Below are 23,996 nucleotides of genomic sequence, written 5' to 3' on the forward strand. Positions count from 1 at the left end.
GTAATAATGCTGCAAAATACAGCTTTTTTTAATGTTGCAATTATATAATTAACTTGAACTTTTTTAGCATGATAGGCTTACTTAGAGATTGAACTTTTTTGGGGGCAATTAGTGATATTTTTGTTTTACTGTATTTTAGGAGGCAAGGTTACTGTCTCATAAAAAATCCCTGTCTACAGACGACATTCCAGAAGTAAGTAAATTCACAGATAGCTATTCTTGTCCTTATTGTAATAGTAATGTTTCGATATGGGTTTTAGATGAAGTGTAATCACTAGCTTTCAGATCATGGAAGTATATTAATGTTACTTTAATCTACCATTTGAAGTTCAGAGGTTACTTTCCGGAGTTAAGAGTAAAGGCTATCCAGATTTTCTCGTAGACTTGATACTTGACCTTGGAGTTGGCTGAGGCTTCATGCCTCAGTTTCTCTGTCTGGTAAACATTTTTTTGAAAGTTCTAGTTAGTTAACAGTGGTGGTGTGAAGCTTAATTCATGCTTGTAAATTACAGTGATCCACTTGAGTGGCAGGAACCGTATAAATCCATACTGCTTCTAATGGTGGAGTGTCAAGTCTCAACATCTCTGATGTGAGCAGAGTGGAGATGGAAAAAGAAACAGGCTTCTATTCCCTACTTCCCTGAACACAAAGAACTGAGTACGAGAGAAATAATCTTGGCCTTTGTAGATATGCTACTTAACACTTTTTTTTTTTACTGTATTCTGACTCAAATCTTCAATTAGTGTGTACTATTTAAACAGATAAAAGCACCTTAAATGATTAAAAAATTTCTTACAATATGAAAGAGGATTATTTTGTCTGTCTTGTATTAAAGTGATCCGACAAGTTGTTCGGGGAAGGGTGTTTTTGCAATTGACATTCTTTCTGTTACCTCCATTTAGAGTGCTAAACCTGACGTGTCTGCTTTAGAGAAGAAACTAGAAAAGCGAAAAGCTGAAAACCAGCCTATTACAGATGTCTTGAAACAACTCATACATGCTCTTTGTGAAGAAGAGGTATCTTAAGCAATGCAGAGATAATTGGAAACACATAGCTATATTTTTAAAGGGACATAAATGACTGTATTATGGAAAGACATAGTTAAGCAAAGACAAGTGCAGTGCTTGAGGTTTCATGGTTTGATGCTTATAAATCAAACATAAGTGCAAAAAGCAATTAAATCAAAAGGTTAACTAATTTCAGCAACACCTTGAATGGCATGTTTTGGGGTTGCTGAAGTTTGTTTACAATAATCTGCAAAGTGAATGATAGTAACAGCTGTGATAGGTTTATCATACATGCCAAATGTCCTTTCAAGCCATGGCTCCGGTCTCTTATATCTAGATTGTCAAGCAACTGATACATGCACTAGTCATTTGCAATTCAAATATTACTAGGTTGTTAATGCAGGGATTGAAATTCCATTTTCCTGCAGGAGGAAAGCTCTTCTGAGATAAAGGGTCTCTTGCCTTCATTCGGCAGGCGTCCAGCTGTAGTTTACATTCATTTAGTGTGTGTCTGTAATTTGTGGGGTATCACCACACTTTTATTCAGTTTCTTGTTCAGTATGATCCTGCCTATAAAGCTGTATATATAGGAACAGTAACAGTCATGCAGATGATAGCACAATATTCTCTGTTGCTAAGAATACAGTTTAGAGTGATTCTCAGCTGTCTGTCTCTAAGATTTTGCATATGAAATAAGACTAGAAGCAAACACCATTGTAAGTTCACAGTGGTCAAATGTATGAATAGGAATATATAAAAAAATGAGCTTTCTCTGGGATCGTTAAGTAGTTTCTTATTCTTTAGAAAGTAGTTTTGTTATGTGTTTGGAAGTGTACCAGGTGAAAATTGTTATGAATTCCAAATCAATAAGAACTATTTTAGAATTTGGATGAATCGTGTTCATGGTGTCTGTCTGTATTACAAAAAAAAAAGTCTTACATTAAAACATGCTAGAAATATGAATGTCAAGCAAGAAAATTTATTTAGAAATCTACTCTCAAGTTAATCTAAAAGGTGTTTTAGAAAAACATTAATTGCTGCAAAATAACTTCCACTTAAAATTTGCTTAAGCATTACTGCACTGTGGTTTCAAACGTGATCTTAATACTGCTAAAAGCAGTAAAGCAGTCATATAACTGCACACTGAACATATAAGAATCATAATGTCATATTGACTTTTCCTCTAGTTCACATCTTTGCTTTGTTCCTTTTTTAGAATATGCAAAAAGCCCTTGAAGTGAAAGCCAAATACGAACCGGACATGGTTGTCGGTGGCTATGCAGCCTTAATAAATTTGTGCTGTCGACATGATAATGTAGAAGAGGCACTGAACCTGAAAGAAAAAGTGTAAGTACACCGGCACTGAAACATGTCACAGAGATTTATGCTGATACACAGACCTTGTTGAATTAAGTAGGTTGAGTATTAACCCCCTCATCCATTTTTAATTAGTTTTCCCTACCAATGTATGTGCATTTAATACAGTCAAGGGTGTGGTTTTTTGAAACAAAAAATTTGCTTTGTATAATTGAACATCAGAAGGAGCTACTTTGTATGGTCAGTAATTTTTTTTTTTTTTTTAAGAAGGCAAATTGCTATTTAGAATCCGTTTTGGTTTTATTTTAAGCATAAATGTCTAAATAGAAGTTTAGTGTAATTTGGGGGGGGGGGGGGTGGGGAGAAGTAGCTGTATTGTGTGGTATAAAGCACCTAGAACGTGTTTAGTTAGAACATGCAGCACCTGTATTGTCTTTAGAATAGCAGTGTTTGAGTGATGTTATTTTAAGACTGTCAACAAGCATTCTACTTTAAATTTTTATTTTCAGAGCTTTGTATCTTGGCTGTGAAAAGTAGCTCCCAGCTAAAACATGCTATATGTGACTTATCCTGAAGCACATTCTTACATACCATCTTTCTGTTTGCCCCTTTCCTTTTTGCCTGGAAAGTGTCCTTTTGGTCTGGCGCTACAGTGAATATAGAACAAGTTACGTGTTACTTTCTGGTTCTGTCTCTCGTATGCACTCACAAAGTTTGCTTTGGTTTTACGTGAAGTTACCAGGCAGGTGCTCATTATACCTTGCTACTGTTTGAAATTCTGTGAAATGATTGAGGTATGAATATCAAGAAATTTGCCACTCTGCAAGTAACGGTAGTGTATTTATTGGTTTTGGCTGTACTACCACTCTCACAGAATCCCCCTAGTGAGCTTGCACGGAGTAAAATTGAGTCTTCTAGTGGAGCTTCACTGCAGTAGCACATTCTTACTGATCTACCTCAAGTGTAGCATAATATTGCGGAGTAGTGACTCTTTGAATTGTAGCAAAAAGAAACAACAAAGAAGGAACTCATTTTAAAACTTTCAGAAAAAAAGAAAACAAATACGTAGGAGAAGCTTCAAAATAGTAGCTTTTAACTTGTTGCTATGGGCGAATACTTTCATATTCTTTATGAAAAAGAATAAAGCCCTGCTCCAGCCATGTGGACTGAGTTTTCTTCCCAGGCTTCTGGGAAATACCCTATTTTATGCAATAACTACCAAATCATTAATAAAACCATTTGGCTCTTTAAAATACAACTTCTGGGTTTTGATAGTGGGAAGGTGTGGGGATAATATTTTTAAATCACGTTTTAATGGTACATCTTTTAAAGTCTATCAGATTTTTCCTTTAATATTTACTATAACTTTTAGCTCTCAGTGCTGTTGTTTTGTTACGTAGTTTTAAAAATAAATCTTTAAGCTGAATCCATTAATTGGGAACTTTGCTGATATAATTCTTAATGTTTTAATTTCTAGCTTCCCTAAGGATTCACCTGTTGCTCTTGACACTGGAAAGTATGTGGCACTGTTAGAAGTCTTAGGAAACCATGGTAGACTAGAAGGTAATCCATTTGCTTTCATTGTTTTTTTTCTGCTATATAATAAAGGTATCTTGCCTCAAGAATAAAAATATGAGTTGATATTAATGGTATATCATGTCCTGAAAAGTGCTTGAACATTTTGCATACAAATTTGCATGTGAATTCAACCAGAGATGCTTGGACAGTGCAGGCCATTAGTTTTAATGGATTGGCAAGCTTGTCATTTACATTTGCACAGCTCAGTGCTTTTTGCATTTCTGCAGCTAGTTTTTATTAGCATTGCTGTTTGGATTGAGTTTGAAGATCATGACTTATGGCACAAATTGCGTATGTGCCTAGACTAATGGCTTTGTTTTTGCTTAAGAAGGTCTGAAGGCTGAGCATAAAACCTATAAACATAACCTTCTCCTAAGAGCCAAGTACTGCAAAAAATCGTTTAACTTTTTATAAAGTATGTATTTTTCTGTTAGTATTCTTTTATGTGTTTGTTATTGAATTTTAGAGTCAATCTGTCAGACTGCCTGGAAATTTTGGCTTTTAATGAGTGTTCTGCAAACTACCTATTTTGTATTTCTAGGCATTTGCATTAAGCTGTTAGCCCTTTAATTTCTGTAATTTAGTCTAATATAATTCTGTAATTTACGTGATTTGGTTGATCTTTAAAAGAACTCTAGACTGTCATCAACTTTAAAAGGGGATTCTAAGTATCGAGTTCTATGATTTTTTTAGAAGGCTTAACACCATAAAAGCATGGTCCAAGCCTAGATGCGAAATGCTATGGTTTTATATAAAACACTATACAATAAAATAGAAAAGTCAATGTAATTTTTTTATTGCAAAATCTTTCTTTGAAATTTGTCTTGACCTCTTATTAAGCTTACTGTTAGAAAAGTAATAAACAAAGCTGATGTTTTCCAAATCATAATAAATCAGATCATGACCACCTCTACATTAAAGCAGTTTGAAAAGATTAGCTTGCTTTTAAGAGCATCAATGTCCCTCAGAAAAATAAAACAATTCATAAATGTAGCCAAACATAAAGTGGTCAAAACATTCTGTCTATGCAATAATTAAGAACATTATAAAAATGCACTTATTTCATGTACCAAAATGTTTGTTTCTGCCTTCCTAATGAAGCTTAATGAACCTAATGTTTTAACATGCAGTCTGTTAGAAAGCTTTCATTGGCTCTCCTTGGCTAATTAGTATCGACACAGCAAACAGGCCCTATCGGTATCAGACCATTAGTCTGGCTGTATATACAGTGTAAACATATCTTTATTATCTGGCCTCGTGACAAGCCATCTGCTGAAGAAACAATGGAGTGATTTAGCAGATGTTAGCATTGAATGATAAAAGCATCCATTTAGTAGAATCTTGCAGCTATAGGGCAGACTGTACAGGGTTATGTGGTGCAGAGTGGGCACGCAGTTCCTATCTATAATTTGTAGTCAAAGTTGCAGCAAAATGATAAAACCATGCTATTGTGGATTTATAATTGTAGTCTCGTTTAGAAATGCAAGTAGTAATTAACTTGAAATCGGCATTATACGCCAGAATTTACATTCCTGCTGGGTTTGAAATGCTGTTTTAATAGCAGTTTGTTTTCCCTACATGAAATTACCTAAGGGTCTTTTGTGTTGTTTCATTGTAGATGCTATTAACATTCTAACGGAGATGAAAGAGAAGGATGTTCCTATCTCAGACAGAACAGTTGCATCTTTTTTCCGCATTCTTAATGCTGCCGCCATGCGAGGTGAAGTTGAAACAGTGAATCGATTACATGAGACCATTGTGAACCTCGGTTTGGCAGAAACTGCTGTCCTTCATTCCCCTCTGATTACAGTTCACCTTGAAAAGTAAGCTCTGATGTTTGGGCTTCAGATGAAACAAGTTGCGATAGGATATTTATTTGTGTTATATGACCTGTGCCTGCTATACGCAGCTGCACATTCGTGTTCAAAACAGCTCGTGGATGTAAACACTCGCACATTCATGCACGTATAATACTTCAGTGATCTAGGAATAGTAACGAACTAATATGTTTTCTTAAGTTAGGTAAGTCTGTTTTCATCAGTTCTACGTTATGTCATGGTCGCTGGGAACAACAGCTGTGTTTTATGGACGCATCAGAGATGAAGAGGCTGTATGGGAATATGCTTATGAATCAGTTGGTTCTAAAGTCTGTTTGACAAGATAGCTATTCAGAACATGATAGGTATATTCTCTGTGGTTAAGTAGTGTGTGTTTTCCCATCAAAACAGCGTTATTTTGCTGTGCCATCCAGTACATCTCAGGTGAGTTGAAGGGCGGTTATTGAACGCTGAAATATTTTTAATTCACATAATTCAAATAATTCCAAGTTATTGCAAATAGACTGCTATGTTGCTGAATTTTAAATTCAAAGAAAGCACTGTCTGGTTTGTCTGTTGTGATTTTTTTGTTTGTTTTTTTTTTTTTTTTCCTCATATATGCTTTTAATAGCATTTAATAGAGAAAAGGAAGTTCATACATTCATTCTAGCAGAAAGTAACTGTAATTCTGTGGTGTGTTCCTTTGAGTAAATTTTCATTCTGAGGTGTAGGACATTTGAGTTAATGCACGTGAACTATATAACAATTTCTTACTAAAATTGAGCCAAGAGTCCCTTTTCACTTTCTTTACCATATACACACCCTTTTAATTTTTTTTTCTTATGTCATTTATGTAGTTGCTGGATTTTGATTTCTTGCAACTAGAGCGATTGATCAATTCCTTGCAGTTTGGTTCATGTATATGAAACATACTTGGCTTAAATGTAATACTTGTATTTTTTTTAGGTTTTTTTTTTTTAAGTATTCTGGGTATGCAAAGTCTGTATAAGGTTATCAGTATTAAAAATTCTTGTCAAAAAGATGTAACTCTTGGTAGATGCATGAACACTGTCTTCTAGAAATGGTATTTTAGCGTAGTGGTCAACAGTTACGAATATAGTGTGCATCTTTTCAGTCAGCAACACTGTCTTGGTTACATCACAAGACAAGGCAGATGTTTATGAAAGTAATTTAACTGCAATCATATGTAACTAATGTGTCGGAAAAATATCTGATATGGTTTGCAGTGTGCAGGAAGAGCAGCTGCATTTTACATAATTGCTTTATGCACATTGACACGCAAGCTGTACATGGTGCTACTTGGGTTCTTTTCGCTTCAGAAGTAGTATGTGATGATGTAAATAAAGATGTGATCATGTGTGGATGCAAAGAGGGACAGTAAAGTGTTATTTTAGTATGATTCCACATTCTTTTGGATTATAAGTGTTTGGGAAAAGTTTCTAAATAGTTGTGTTTTTTTTTTTTTTTTAAATAAAGGGACTCTTGGTGAGATTAGATTTTTAAAGGAGAAAGTAATTCCATGCTGCGGAACTGTATGGCTGCAAGTCATTGGTACTCATCTGTTTAACTTAATACATTTCATATATATAAATACAGTACAAAGAAAGCTTATTTCCTGTGGGTTTTTTGCTGCCTTATGGGCGCAGAGACTTGCTTCCTCTCCAATGTCAGACGGAGCCGAAGAGGGAAGCTTTTTCCGCATAATTTGCTTGGAAGGAATAACCGAATTTCACTGAGGTTTTTTTTCTTGTTGGTTGGTTTGTTTGTTTGTTTTTTTGTCTTGGAGATAAGGGTTTTCAAAGTTATGAGTGACTGAAATAAGTGTTAGCAGTTTCTTGCAGCAGTAGCACTTACTGTTTGCCATCCTGCAGCTCAAGTATCATGCTGAAATGCTGTCATTTAGCTGCAGGTCATCAGCATACCTCTGAAATTAGCTCTGGGATGTTTTTTAACGTTCCACAGCAGTGGTTGTGCTGGTGTTTTGTGTTCTTAATTTATTTCAAACTTTTTAATTGCTTGTAAAGGAATCTGTGGTTTGCTTTTGAATATTTCAACAATTGTAGGTGTAAAATGTTTTTATCTACCCCTTTTCTTCCTACCCAGTCCTGAACACTGAAATTCTTATGAAGTCCTAGTGCATGTTAAAAGTGACAATATGCAGCAGAGCATAGAAAACAAAAATTTGTTGATGATGAACAATATAACTTGATGAAAGCTAACAAACTCTAATGTTCTAGTAGAACGGACATTTTGCCCTCAATATTTTGAGAAATATGTAACTAAAGTAACTAGAGAGAGAGCTCATACTATCTTAAGGGTTTTTTTCACCCTAACTAAATTTAAGGGGAAACATTCCCCTGCTTTTAATTGTATGATTTCTATTTATGATTGAACAGTTTCTCGAGATGGTGAAATCACGTTAAAAATTGAGACAGTCTACATGTGGAATCTTGGTCTGTTGTCCTGTCATAGTGATAAATCTGCCTTGGACAATATGACAAAAATCTTAGTTTCTAAAAGCTGCAAGGATGTGAAAAGCTTGTACTTTCTCTTAAACATGTCTTTTGAAGTGATTGTTCCAACTGATAATAATTGGAAAAGATTGTGTTACCTACACCATGTAAGATTTCTTGAGATTTTAAGGATTGTAGTTTTGGCTTTACCTTCTCTATGGAATGTCAGGGGAAACCTATTTGAACATGAGCCAAAACTGAGGAGGTTTGTGAAGCTAACCTGCTCCTGCACTGTATGATGCTTTGACTTTGATAATGCCTATTTACAGGATGATAGATTAACAGATACAGTAACTACTGATGACTTTTTTCCTTCTTCCAAGAAAGCTGCACAAGCCGACTTTCATACAAACAAAAATAAGAATACACATCTTAAAAAAAAAAAACAAAACAAAAAAACCAAAAAAAAACGCCACCTTGATTTGTTTCCTGTCTTTTCATTAACATAAGTTGGTTTGTGCTCTCCTTGAATAATATCACCTCTGAGAAAAGAAACAAAACAAAACATCTTCAAGTTTGAAATTTACTAGTTCCCTATATCAGAAATGCTCTTAAGCAGAGGGAAGGAAATTTGCAGGTAAACTATGAAAACATTGTTTTAAACTGTATGAACAAAATATTTAGTAGTTTTAAAGTCAGTGAATGCAAGCAGTTAATATCTGTATTTTAAATGATCAAAAAGCTATAGCTGTATTGTGTTTCCTGAAAAATGGGCAGTGTATTTTAATACAGCATTGTCCAATAAGGCATTGTGTGCTGGTGTTTGATTAATCTTATTAGCTGCTTATTCAGTAGATACAGTGTGAATCCAGTGACAGATTTTATTCTGTTTTCACAGAGTTAAATTCACCTGTGATTTTGTTTGAGATGGTTCTGTTGCACATACAAGTTAATTGACTACTAAATTTACTTTTAAATAGAAGCATCTTTTTAAATAAGGTGGTGTTTGTTTTTTTTTTTTTTCAGGGGGAATCTTTAATGGGGAGTTTTTTCTAATTTTTAGCAGCTTTATTTCAGATACTTGTATTAAAACTCTTTACGTGTTGCAATGAAATTAGGGATGTTTGGCGCTCTTACTCCATTATTGCAATTAGGAATTTAGCATCGTCAGTGCCAAAGGACAAAAGTGTCTCATTTGCCCTATGGGGACAGGACAGTGATAAGATGATTTTTCGTCAAGGATCATTGGGTCGTAATTAAGTTACATTCATGGCTATTGCTTTTTGAAGGATGATTGGTAAATGACAGGCTTCATGTGCTTGGTACGGACAGTGTTCACTAGGGTTTTTTCTCCCTCTGTCAGAAAATCCTGTTGAGTCTGATAATGTAAATGTGGCATTTTATTCTGAACAAAAGAGCAGGGAAATGAGCTATCTTGTCTAATCATTCAGTTGTTTAACACCGACTTCCAGTTTAGACTCAATTGGCTGGAAAGCACTTGACATGTGAAGTTAGTGCTGTTCCGAACGCATGTTTGAGTAAATTTTAAAGTAAGTGACAGCTAAATTGTACCTAGGGAAATTATAAAGCCTTCAACACAGTTAATTTTTTGGGGAGGATTAGTTGTAATTGCAACACCAGTCTCCTTGAAGATTCCTTAGTATAGCAAATGAACAGAAAAACATTTAGCTCTTTCAAGAGCCTGTTCTCTTTTAACAGAATAATTTTTGTAAAGCTGATTGTACCTTGCTGAATTGACTTCCCTCTACACTAACATCTGCTTCAGATTTGTAGAGAGGGATTTGTTTTGCCAGTCTACCCTCCACCCCCACCCCAGAGAGTCCCTTTTTTCTTTCTACCTCTCTAGTGATTTCAGGTTTGAGAGCTTTTCAATCAGTAAACCCCTTAGGTAAATTGCCACTTCACTAAAGCTTTATGCATAATGTTGCAGCACTTCATTCCAATTAAAATCAATATTTGGAGACTTATTTTTATCAGGCAGACTCTATGGTTGGGAAAGTTGTTTATTACAAGTAAAAGGGTTAGGTTTAGTGCTACGTTCTTGAAGCAAGAGGGGAGTGGCTTGTTGAAATTGAAAGGGGATGTTATATCTATGCACGTTATAGCTGTCCCGCAACAGAGCGTGTTCTGCAAACACTCAAACATCTGAGTAATTTTGTCTCTTCAAATACCTGTGTGAGAGTAAAATTGCCCACGCAAATATTTTGGAAGATTGTGCCTGTAGTATCTTGGACTTCTTAGGCTTCCTAAACAGAAACCAAATAAATCAAAAAATGTACGATATCTTAACCCTAGCATTGATTTAGTTGAAAAATAGTGACGAAATAGGACTTTTCTGGGATTACATAAGGGCCAAGCGTAACACAGTGATGACTGAGGCTCCTTCTGTCATTCAAAAATAATAGTATATCCTCCTTTTTAAAAGAACAAGTTTCAATGAGAGGGAAAAATAGACCTAATCTTTAAGTGGAACAGGTATTAGCCCTGAGCAGATAATATTTGTGAGTGACTTAAAGCTGTAGTATCTGGCCAACTCAAAATGAAGTATGAATTGTCTGTTAACATTTTAAATACTATTTTGTCCAGATTGACACTGGAAATCAGATTTTTCCAACATGGCTATGGGTATATGGGCTTTATTTCTTTTTTGACTTGATCCCTATTAACTAAATAGTAATTTTGGGCCAGGCTTTTAATGTAGCAGTGTAGTAAGTGTCCTTTGGGAAGATAAAAGGGTATTTGACACGCATAAGTTCATACAGAAAGACTGCCAAATATTTTCAAATGTATGACTGTTTGTTAGCTTAAAATCCTTATGCCTAAATAGCATTTCCTTAAAATGTGAGAAGTGTTTTTTGTGCAGGTTTTTTTTAAGTTAGTGAGTCATAACAAGAAACACGTTAAAATGTTACCTATGTACGAAATTTGAAACCTATAGTAAGTTCCTAGTTTTCACTGAGTTTTTCTAACAGGACTGTAAAAACTGCTTACAAAAGTAGTTGCTGGTACGTACTTAGAATTAATTGCAGTGACAATTAAGAAAGAACATATTACATGAACTCAAGTACAAGCATAAGCTTTTTTCTTTGCAGTAGTAGTACAAACAATTTCTTTGTAAAGGCTGAACTTTTATACCTTTTATTGTTTTATAGCTCATTGTTGGCAGTTTTATAATTTATCTGTTTTATAAGCACTGTGCTCTAGTAAACTGTGGATGACTGGTTGGTTGCTTGAATGCAACAGAACAAATATATCAGATTTCAATAGATTCAAAACAAATGTCTAGTAAATTAGTGTATAAGACACTTACCTCCTTAAATGGAGACTTCTTCAGGCACCTTTGAGCAGTAAGCACCAGTAACAAGTACAGTATTTCCATTTTTATTATCTCAGTTCTTTACTGACTTTTTTTCTCTGCATATACACTATTAGTGCCTTCAGAAGTATACACTTAAAGACTAGAAAACTCTTAATGTTCTGGTTTGAATGACATTCCAATTATTCATTAATTTATCGATAGCTTTGACCTAAAAACCGGTCTCTTTAATCCTCTATGAATACAGCTGAGACAATACTATGGCTGTTGCTGCAATCTGAAAAAGCTAGATTTATCACTCAAAACTTTAATTTGAATGTATAAATGTTGTTGTACCTCCTTAGAAATTGAGTAGTTTTCTGTAAAACTATTTTTTAAAGTGTTAACTGAACTTGCATCTAAAGCAGGAGAAAAATACTGATTATATAAAGCTTTATATCTGTCTATGGTAACTACCATAGTATTTCTCTTTTATGACAGTAATCTAGCCTGCAACATCTACTTGCAGTTTTGAAATTAACCTGTAATTTAGTCTTCACCCCAAATGACAAAAATTCAAATGACTCCATGGGGTGCCAGAAGATGCACTGTAAACAGGGCTCAGTAAGGGGGATAAGGTAGAAATCCATCATCTTAGACTCATTTTCAGAATGCTTTCTATGTTTTACTCTTAAAATTTTAAAAATATTAGCCTAGATGAAGATACTATATAGTAGCCTAGATAGTTCATTCTTTGAAAAGGCAAAATTTGTGCTGAGCAAGAGGCGCAATGTGAGGCGAGTACATCTGAATTCGCCTTGTTTTAACAGTAATATCTTAATTTGTTAAGGTTCAGTTGATCAATAATAAAGTTGTTTCAGGAATACAAAATCATTATTTCAAGTCAGTTTTATTATGGCCTTCAGCTGCTGCTGTTAAGTGAGAGTTTTTTGTTGGATTTTTTTTGTTTTGGTTTTGTTTTTTTTCCTTCCCTACTCCCACCACCCTTTATTTGCTCAGCCTTTAGAAATCTAAAATTATTTATCGTTTGGCTACTTACTACGTTTTGTGTGTGTTATCTTGGTTTGTTTCAAACCTTCCCCTTCAAAGAATAACTTCACATAGTGCTTTACCAGTGTTTTCAGTGGTTGTCCTCTGTTGGTTTTGTTTTTTTTTTTTTAGATTGCGTTGCAATCCTTTGAAAAATGTTCTGTAGCAGATTATTTAGTTCTTTTAGTAGCACGATGTAGAACATTAACTTATATTTATTGTTATTTTAAGTTCCAGATCTGATTGTTTTTATGGCTTTTCAGTTTTGCATTTTAACTATGTATACTTCTGAAGGCATTAATACTGTACACAGGGAAAAAGGTCACCAAAGTACTGAGATGATAACAATGGAAATTGTTGGTACTTACTGCTGAAAGGCTCCTGAATAAGTGCATTTAAGAAAGTCAGCATCTTGCACACTAATTTACTAGTACCATGGATATGTACTAGTGCCATGGCCCTATGTGACCGGGATAGGCCAGCATAAAATACATTTTGCTACCTTAATATATTGTTGAATTAATCGCAAAAATCACATTTTTATGGCGTAACATATACATTGCATTCTGACCTTTATATAGAAGGGAAAAACACTAGCCCTGCAATTTTGATGAAATGGAAATCAACAGATGATTTCTAGCTAGTCTGTTAAGGTGTAAAAGAAGTATAAAGCAATCTAAAGACCTATGGTTAACTTAGTTAACTCTGGAGATCTATACTGAAATAAAAATGCTGTGGAAAAATTTGAAAGAGCTTAAAAATGGAAATGTCTAAACAGAGACATTTGGAGGTAATATAATATGCACGATATTACATATTAACAAAAAAAACAGAACTTGAATACAGCCCGAAATTTCTGTGGAATTGGGGTTTTGTCACAATAGTACATAGCAGAACTTGAGAATTTTACTTCAAAAACGAAGTGCATTCAGTGATGAAGAGTATTCACTTCTTTGGTTAATTTGTAGTGAACAATGGTCATGCAATCAAAAATTATACAGCCAAGAGGTTTAAGCATACATCTGTAGTTCTGTTTTCATTTCTGTGGCTGTCAAGCATACATGGTATTTGTAAGAAAACTTGTTAAAAACTACCTGTTATTTAAAAATAACTGTATCATATGGGAGAGGAAATACACCCTTGGATTATAGACTGCTGAATGAATTTTCCTTGAAAATTTCAAGACTAAACTGGATTTACCATGCACTGCTCCTGCTTGAACTGTTTGATTGTTTTTATTCTTGTTTTGTTTTCATTCTACAAGGGATGACATGCCTGCAGCTTTGGAAGCTTTAATCAACTGTTATAAGAAGTATGGTAAAATTCCTCAGCTTCATAACATCTACTGTAGACTGATAGAAAAAGGAGATGGTGATCTTCTGCAAAAGGGTTAGTTGCATATAGTCAAATGCTGTCTGGTTATATGGAATGTTTTCTGGAGGCTTTTCTTCCATGATTTGTATATAATTTCTTTCAACCAAAAGGAAAAAAAAAAATTATTTGTGTGTGTATGTGTAGCTTTAAAGCACTTAAATGATGCCTGTGTTCTTCAGATAGAAAATGGATATTAATTTTAAATGTAAAAGAATCCTACTCTTTGGATAATACAGCGTCAAGCTCTCAAAGATTAGTGCTAATACTTGTTCTAGCTATGTATATTACTATTAAGAAACAACTTAATAGTAACACGACACAATAGTAAAACAGCACATCTTTTTGTCGAATACTTGTGCAGTTAACAAATCCCGTATCCTCACTCTCTACAAGTAGAGAATACTAATATTTAGTCTGTCTGTTTTCTTGAATGTAATTCAAAATACAGTGCAGATAAACAGAAAAACACTTGAAACATGCTCAACCACAAAGCCACAACAAATTGTGTAATATGTTGTAATCATTCTGTATGTTTCAAAATTTGTTTCCCTATAGCTTATTCTTGGAGTTTTGTGATGCTTGGAAAATATTAGTATTAATAATATCTAATGTATATGTTAAAATACTTCAATATATTTAGTAAATTTATGAGTTCTATTCTCTCTTTAGTTTCAGATTTTATAAGCAGAGAATATGGTGATATGATGGCTCTTTATGATCTCTTCTTCGCCTTCTTGCAAACAGGAAAATACAAAGAGGCCAGGAAGGTCATCGAGGTGGGATTTTAACTGTAGTACTCTAATCATGCAGCTATTTAGACTCTTAATTAGAAACATTTAAAGTTTTTAACCTTTAATTAGACTTGTTCTGATTCATGTTAATAGAATTCAATCCCAATAATAAAAAAACCTCGACCAGCTTTATTTTGTATAATTACAGTTCAGAAGAGAGACAGTCTTGTTATATATTGAAATTGTTTCCTTACTTTTTCAAACTCACTGTTATATATCAAAATGATATTTGCATATTAAATATCGGATTGTCGAACAATTAAATTAAACTGGCATTCCTGGGTGTAAAGTTGCTAATCCTCTTTCCGAAGGAATTCTTTGTTCTTAAAAGCACTGGAATTTAATTTGCTGCAGACCATGCTCAGATTTATTTGTAATGCTTGTCTACAAGTTAATCAGCCAAACAAGCGCTGTCTGCTACTGTTTGACATTTAATTTAGCATTTCTTCTCTCTCTCTCTTTTTCAGGATAGTAAGCAGCTTATAGGAAGTGGTAGGTGACAAACTTGGTCTATTTAGGATTAGTATATTTTATCTAGACTTGATTGAAATTGTGCTTACTGAAATTGATAAGTCAAAGGGGCAGCTGCAGAGTCTGCCCAGATTGTGATTATTTTTTTTTCTTAACGCAGTTGTATGTTTTTAAAATGCTGCATAAGTTTTCTGGTTAATGTGTGGGAGGAGGCATCTTGCAGAAAAAGTAATACTTTGTCCTCATTGATTTTTGTGTATGTACACAACTCTAACCTAATTTTTTGAGTTTTTTCTATCCTAAGATGAAGTATGCTTTTCTGCTAATTCCCCCTAGAATATTTGAAATACTACTTATCCCTACTTGAATTATCTAAGAGTTCTTGCATTTAAAAAAACCTTAACTGAAGATCTGCTTGCTTGTCTGTGGTAGAACAATAATATCCTACTGTGGGATATGTGGAAATTGCCAAGCACGATCTTGAAGCATTGATATTTTTGTTCTCAGAGGGTTTTTTTTGAGCTCAAAGTCTTGTAATATAGAATAGAAATATCAGTATCTGACAGAAGACAACACTAAGGAGTTGAGTTCTTTTATAGTGATTAAAGCATATAGGAGGTAAAAGGATGAAATCTGAAAATTGGAAGTGAAATTAAAGCTAAATGAATAAAACTGGTACTTGGTGTGATTTAGCAGCTGTTTCTTTGATACTGGCATTTAATTTCTCAAAACTTATGTTGGTGGCTACAGTTCAGTAGTCATGAATAGAGTAGTAAGCAAATTATAAAATTGTTGAGGCTTTGACACTTTTGTCGTTTTCTTAATAGGTGCCAAATTATCTCTGCAAATACTCAGTGTTTGGTCGTTGATCATACATTATTAGTAACCACAAACAGACACTTAGGCATAAATCTGAACACCTGATATCTGGAGACTAAATGGAAGTTTTCCTGGCTTTTATGCTATTTAGAGTAGGTGCTCTTGCTCTTACCTAACCTCCCTGATGTATGAATTACAGCGTTGTGCTCTTGAGAAGGAGGTTTTAAATTCCAGAGATTTTTAGGTGTATAGGAATTTAGCTAGGAATTGTATGCATGTATTTTACCAGTGGATCAAGTGGCATAGAATCAATTCCTATATGGTGTGTTATAAGTATGCTTTTATTATGTAACAGTGTGTTAAGTAAATTTTTTCACCAAGATGGGGGCAGGGTGAGAAATCTTAAAATCGGTATTTTGCTGAAGAAGAAAATAGCTTTTATTGTTTTAAACTATGAACAAGTTACTGTTTGCCTTTTTGTTTGTTGGGAAGTCAAAGTGTTAATGAATGTAATGTAGAAGATGGAGTACAAGATGTATGTGTATCCTTTTCCCTAGTCCAATGGTTTTTGTGACTGAATTACTTCTCTTGTTGGTCATCTCTGGTTGTTTTTCTATTTTCCTTTCTTGTGAAAGAGTATTCAGTAAAGGTGATAAAATTGGTATCACTTTATCTTTTAGAAACTCTTGCATACTAGACGTAGATTACCTTTCAGCACGTACTTTCATTATGTATTGCTGATTACATTTGTCACCTGATCTGAGTGATGTCATTTGTTTTAAAAGAATCTGTAGAGTTAATAAAGAGTACCTAAAAGGGTAGTAATGAAGCTGGAAAAAAATTACCTCAGGAGCTGAGGGGATGAAGACCGTGGAGGGATATGGTCATTTAAATGGGGTGTTACTCATTGGAGACTGCTGTCTCTGCTTGCTCTTGCTATTTTTAGAAATCAGAAGTGTACACTAGATGGTTATGTGAAACTTAGTGACAACTGCTGCTTTGAAAAAGTTGCAACTGAAAGCCCCAGGGATAGCAAAATAACTCTTAAAACTCAATCTTTGGTAAAATAAAAGTGGGTGACAATAGTGGGAAAGGAAGAAGGGTAAGATTTGAATGAGATTATAAAAATCGGGTCATAGTTGTATATGTACATTATCTGGCCACAGATGTGTTGTGCATGCACATATACATGACATGATTTGTATGTCATCAAATCTAGCTCTAGTTACTTAGGGATTTTTCTCTTACTTGGTTTAATTGCCTTTTTCCCTTCAATTTTGTTTTTCATAAAAAAGAAAAAAGAAAGTTAAGTCAATACATGTATACATTAAATTAAACTACATTAAAACTAATGTAAGCTGACAGAAAGAGATGAACTTTCAATAAGTAGGATTAGAGGGAAGAAGTACCTTCTAGAAAAGTATTTTGTCCACCTGTCTTGTAAAATGTTGTCTTCTTTTGAAAATATCTAATCAAATTTTCTCCTGGAAAGAGATCTTATGTAATTATTCATATATGTTTCTCCAGAGTTCCAGGTAGTAGATCAGAGTCTGGCGCTGTTGCTTGGCCTAATATTATTCTTTTAAGTCTGGTACATAAATGGTAAGAGAATTTTCTAGAGCCTAGTCCCTCAAATCCCTCAAATCCACAGCTTCTTACCTGCTGCCAGAACTGGACAATTGGAATTCCCCTATGTCTACTCAGTTGTTGACTTCTGCTTTATTAACCTGATCAAGCTGATGGTTGAGAGCTGCATGGATGTGAAGGTCATCCAGGAGAGTGGGAATGAAAGAGAGAATGTTAATCACCTTGGAGGAATCTACTTCCTTCCCACTTCATCTGTTATTCTGTTATTTTGATTGCATGCTGCATGGAGGTTTCACTACCTAAAGTAGTTAGAATGTAGTTCTTGTCTGTCATTTTGGTCCAACTTTGATTATTGGTCGTCTCTGAATTTTGCACTGAGTTCTCGTATTTGGCAACTGGTTTACCTGCACGACAGCTGAGTATTTCTAGACTCACCCTTTTTCCTACATTTGTTATTCATGCTGAATGCCATTATGAAAATACTCTCTGAATCTGTGTGTCGTTACAGCCATGTCCACTCTTGGCTCTTTCTGGTAGAGTTACAAGACTTACATCTTCTTAAGTACTGTCAGCAGTCCTGCAACAGAGGGGCAAGCCCTTCTATAAATCTGCTTAGCAAAAGTTTAAACCGTGTTTTCGTGAAGTAGAAATGAACACTTTTCACCTATGGCTAAAGTATGCAAAGTTTTAAACTGGTGTTAAATCCATTTCTCCACTGTATTGATAAAATCATTGCATCTTAAACTATATTTAATTGGACAGCAAAATACTTTGGTAAAGAAACTAAAACAAGCACCACAATAAAAAAGGTTATCAGGTCACTGGCATTTTTAGTTAGGAGATTATGGACTCCTCTAATAGAAACTAGGAGTTGGTAGAGATGTTCAACTGTTTTTTGTTGTTTGACAGGTACTTCTTCAAATCTTTCTAGATCAAATCACATCAGCTATTGAATTAAAACTGTTCCCTCAATGAAAGAGTAAAAGCTCTTGTTTCTGCTCTGTTTGTAGTTTTAATGGAAATGAAGGCTGAGAGAAGATTACTGTGTGTGGGATATAGGGAAAGATCTCAGAACTATATGGCAAATTTTTTAGTGGAAGACCAACTTGTACAAATTTGCTACCACAAGAGGAACCTTCCTTGAAAATGACAATGCATAGTGCATGGCTTCAGAATTCTTTTAACCAGGTTTCAATTAAGTGTGATACTTTGCTTATCTTATGCGCTCATACTAAAGATAACATTTATACTTAATAGTTGAGATATGTGAGATATAGTATGATATACTTAAGACATTTATGTGAAGAACTGAGGGACAAATGATTGTGAGATATTTTAATGAAATATGTCTAACATGAACAAATGCAGAAAAAGGCATTTGCTGCTGAAATTCAGGACCTGACAAAAGAACTCTTTTGGGTGAGTTTAGTGTACAGAAATATATCTATCAACAGATGTCAAGTTAATTTAGGAGGTAAATAGATTTAAGCAAAGAATTGTGACATCTACTATCAGCAGATCTCAAGATACCGGTTGCTATTGGATTTAATCTACCATAAAAACAATGAGAATATTTCTACTCGATATTGAGAGATTACAACCATCTTTCATCCAGATTGCTTTTTTTTAAGAGTCTACATCATAAAATTGAGTCTTGCTGATTTTATGCTAGAGATAAACTATTGGGAGAAGATGCTTTCTTGATTTGTGACAGCAGGATTTAGGGGTTTTTTTAATATATAATTTAGTGATGGTTATGTCTAGTGTCTGAATTTACCTACAAAGACTTATTTTTGGTCCTGTTAAAAGGATGGAGGTGATGAAAACAAAATTTAAATGTTTGTGAATGTTGAATGCAATTTGTATTAGATAATGGTGGTCTGAGATTGAGGAGTAGTTTGTAGGGGGTGTAATAGCTTTTATTAGAGTAACTGTTTACAACTGAGAGGGAGGGGAAAGGGGTGAAGAGCTTTTAGGCATGCAAGCCCTATAATTACAAGAAAAGTTTTTTTTTTTCTTACTGGTGAGTCGTGTTAGTCTAATAAAAGCATTACTACTTCTTATGACGTTGGATTCTGATACAGCTATTAGTGAAGTTGGGTTTTGTAGCTATGCATATGTGTGTATGTGGGTTCATAAAAAAAATTAGTGCTTACTTGTTCAGTGTATATTATTTAAAAGTTCTTAAATACTTCTTTCTTAAAAGAAAGCAAATGAATATGTTTCAAATAAGTAAATTTGGTAAAAGAGATGACTGCTGGACAAATTCCTCCCAGAAAGGGAAAGGGTAATGTGTTTGGAATGTAGGATCATGGTAAGAGCTGTGCATCCCTTCTTAGCTCCAGGGACTTTGTGTTAGAGCGAAGATAGTAGTGAGTTTTGTAATGCTTCTTTCATTCATCATACAACATAAAGCCACATTCCAATACAAAGAGCAAATTTTTGCTCTGAGTCTAGAACATTCTTGAGGATTTTGTATATTTGCATATATATGGTATTTGCATATTTTTGATGTAACCTCTTCTTCCAGTGTGGTTATTGTTGTGAAGTTCTCTTATTGTCTAATATTTTTATAAAAATACTGTAAGGCATATTTTCTCTTTGAAATCTTACCACTAAATGTAGAATATTCCAATAGTACTTAAACATACATCAGTCTCAGTTGTTATGAGTAATGCTAAAGTTGTAAAGCTCTTCCCTGATTTTATTTTGGTATTTTTGGAAAATAATCAAGTTTCCTTACATTTTTCTCAATGTCTGCCTAATATAAAGCAGCATATATTCCTGTTTCAAGTGAAATAAATAGAATCATGAGTATTTACTCAAACAATAGTAATCTTGTTGGTAAAGTCAGTGGACTATGTAACCGAAAGAAGCTTTAAAGCAAATACATACTTCAGGGAAAAAAAACACCAACCCGGCAGTAAAAACTTCCCCAGTGGAGAGACTATAAGCTTTGCGTTTTCTTATTATGAACTACTGCTGCTTTTTATGTAAAAATTAACCTAGCAGAAGCAGGCTAGTTGCTACCTTGGCTGATTGTCAGATAGGCAGAAAGGAGAACACGAGCTTGAATTGTAATCACTCCCAATAGGAGAGTTAGGGAGGATAAGTATGTAGATGTGTGTCCGTTTATGCCTTTCATTAAATACCGGGTAGTGCAAATAAAATATCAAATACACTCTATACGAGTAGGTTTTGAAGGCATAACTTGCAGTGGAGCAACTCACAATTTTCAAAACTCTGCTGCTGCATTAGTGTACTTGTCCTCATTATCAAACATGAAAAGTAGTCGTACTGAAGGTCCAGATTTAATTGTGTTCAAGCTTTCATACAGTTATTGCTTGCCCAAAAAGTGTCAGATGAGCTTCTCATTAAAGAAATCAATATTATGCGGGTTGGAGTGTGTTTAGTCATATTTATTTCTGGGCAAAATTGCTTACAAAGAACAAAAGCAATTACTCATTTTTTAGAGAAATCCCATCTTAGTTCTGAGCAGTTTGCAAGGCTTTCTTTTGTTTAGAAAGAGTAAAGTGAATGAGAGTATCTTTCTGTGCCATCACCAGAGAAACCAGTTTTGAAATTCACAAGAGCTAAACTTCTTTCAAAGTGGAAAATGAACTTGTAGAAAAAGTATTACTGCAATTGCCATATACAGATGTAGCTCTGGTGTTATTCCGGTAGCACAATGACTTAAAGAAAAGCTGAGCTAGGGAGAAGTAATGTGTTTTATTAGATAGCTGATAAGATTGCAACAGGAAAGATCCTTTTCATGCAGAGGTTATTTTCGGATCCCTCAGTCTTTAAAGCTGCATCTTTTATAAACTTCTGGACTATTGCGTAAAAGTTTGGTATGTTCAGAGCCAGTATTCAAAACAGTCTTCCAGATTTGCTGTATATCTCACTATAGTACTTCACTTACATTATAATCTTTATAGCATAATGTAAGAAATACAACAAAGAGGTATACTTTTTTCATATATATGAACACAGGTTTAAGAGTGTTTTTAAAAAAGATATCTTAATGTAAGTGTTTTAATCAGCATTTTTTTTCCAACTAATGCATTGCAATTTGAAAGTGAGAGAGTATTTAATAAAAGGCAAAAATATTAACCAAAGTCTAAGATAATTTTAACCATCTCATCTATCAACAAGACTATGGCTAGGTTAGGTACAAGAACTTTGTCTTCATATTCTTTTAACTTTCTGATTAAGCAGCACATCTGCTGCTTAGAACTGAGGACTTTTGCCAAGAATTTTAACATAGGGGAAGATTCAAGCATAGCTTGCAGTGTTTATGTTGTAAAAAACTTTGTTCAAGTAAGCTGCCATGCAAAAATATCCCAGGCTTTACTGAAGCTGCATGGAATTTGTGAGATTTTCATAGACATTTTTGTGGAATCAGGGAAAAATCTGTCTTTAAATTAAGAACTTCCCATCAAATGTTCTGTTTTCACTGATGCTTATGTTAGAGAGAGCTGCTAGAAATGACATACATCAGTTCTTATAGCTGTCTGTTCAAGGCTGTCTGTTTGGAGAAGTAACGCATTTTCTTGCAAGATATTGCTTTGGCATCTAAATCTCAGTAACTGGTTCTGGTACTGGTAGCATAAGTCTGTTATGGCTGTTGATGTAACTCATCATGAAACGTTCTTCTTCCTCTAGCAGCATTAGCTGTCTCTTATTATTACTGGCTTTTTCAGTTGCAAAGAGAGAAATGAGTGGATCTACGTGTCCAAAAAATACCATCAGAAAGTGCAGTATGGGTGGTGTTTATAAAATTTGGCTCTTTCTCTCCAATATGTTTGGATTGGTGATTATAGTAGAACTGTTTCCCTAAGAAAGGATTGAACTTTGGGAAGAAAACGTAAGGATTTAGGAGAAAGCATAAAATACTTAAGGAGGGCAGTTACACTTGAATGGTTAGAATTTCTGTGTTATTCACAGTGAAATTATACAACGAAAGGCTAGAATAAGTTGTCCAGAATACGTAAAAAATATTGTGTCAACCAGGGCACAGTAGTTTGTGGAAGTGCAGTGTTGGAAGGTTAAAACAAAAGAGTAATCCATCTCGTGTCACATGTGCCAAATGAAAAATACTTCTGCTGGCTTTTAAATGGTTGTGCATCCTAAACCAGCTATAGCAAAAGTGGTACTGTTTGGGGACATTCTCAACAAAGTCTTCTTTTTGAAGGTTTCTGGTCTGTATGTTGTTTTTTTTGTGGTTTTTCTCTGTAAGTTAATTTTGTGTTTAAAGAGAAAAAGGTTGCTTTAGGCAGTAGGCAGAAGTAAATAAATATTCTCCATATGTCTTCTGTAAATTACTTTTTTTAAAAAAAGGTGGTTTTTTTTAAAACTAAAAAAATAGTATTGGTCTCTCAGCTTTAACAGTTACAGAACACTAACGTAACTAAAACTTGAATAGTTCTATCATTATCTAAAAGTCTGGAAAAACATAGAATAGATTCCTCTCTGACAGGTCAGTATTTTGCCAGACAATCTGTTTTCTTTCAGCTGTAATAGGTAGAAATTAGGTCAAATAAAAACGTTAGTACAGAAAAGATTTTTCCGGTGATTGGACCCCTTCAGTCACCTATCTGAAGTGTCTGGTTCTAAGGAGGAGAAGAACAAATCAAATGCTTTCCGTGTCTTAGGATTGTTGCATTCACATGATTTTTGAGTGCTGCTTGGCAAGAGTTCTTCTAAAGATGCAGTATATTTTTTCGTCTTCTGGTTGGTTTTCCTTTCTGCATGTGAAGGTATAGAATCAGTGAGTAAATCAGTGTAGGGTTATATGTTGAGCCTCAGAGATAGTAACAAATGTGATCAAAAGCATGGAATGATTTCTATAGGAGATAAGACTACGTAGGTGAGTTCTGCTTAGTCTGGAGAAGAAACAGTGGAACAGAGAATTATTATATGTACCATGCCATAAATTAATATGAAATGGAGAGGATAAAGAATCATCAATCGTACATTGTCTTCCAATACAAAATCCAGGGGCTCCAAATGAAACTAGTAGAAGCTAGGCTGAAAACAAACCAAAAGGGGTGTTCTGGTTGTTTTCTGCAGAAGGTAGTTGAGGCAACCCTTTGCCAGAAGATCTTAAGAATAATAAATCATATGGCTTTCCAGGGGCAATCAGAAAAGCTCATGGAAGAGAAATCACTAGAAAGAGTGTGACCCGCTGAACCTCAAGTATTTGTACAGTGAAAGGGCACAAAGGGGGAGGTATTGCTGGGTTTTCTGTCATTGTATATTCTCCTATAGGCACTGCTAGGGAGAGAATAACAAGCTACATAAACCTTTGGTGTGGTACATTACAACTGTTTTGTATTCCAAGAGAATGTAAAAGCTGGAAAACCTCCATGTTTAGTTTATATGCTGTGTGAAT

At 34.5% G+C, this 23,996-nt stretch overlaps 1 protein-coding gene across 2 annotated transcripts in view; it reads left to right on the forward strand.

Annotated features, from left to right (window-relative positions):
- The window catches only part of LRPPRC (leucine rich pentatricopeptide repeat containing), an 80,758-nt gene that overhangs the window by 25,986 nt on the left and 30,776 nt on the right, over positions 1-23,996 (forward strand). For both annotated transcript variants that reach the window (XM_009979205.2, XM_086628820.1), the window contains exons 18-24: positions 140-193; positions 904-1,017; positions 2,225-2,355; positions 3,803-3,888; positions 5,522-5,726; positions 13,825-13,949; positions 14,604-14,710. In XM_009979205.2, coding sequence (XP_009977507.2) covers positions 140-193; positions 904-1,017; positions 2,225-2,355; positions 3,803-3,888; positions 5,522-5,726; positions 13,825-13,949; positions 14,604-14,710 — 822 coding nt within the window. The remainder of the gene's footprint in view (positions 1-139; positions 194-903; positions 1,018-2,224; positions 2,356-3,802; positions 3,889-5,521; positions 5,727-13,824; positions 13,950-14,603; positions 14,711-23,996) is intronic.

Source organism: Tauraco erythrolophus, chromosome 2, assembly GCF_009769465.1.
Source record: "Tauraco erythrolophus isolate bTauEry1 chromosome 2, bTauEry1.pri, whole genome shotgun sequence".
NCBI classification, from domain to species: Eukaryota; Metazoa; Chordata; class Aves; order Musophagiformes; family Musophagidae; genus Tauraco; species Tauraco erythrolophus.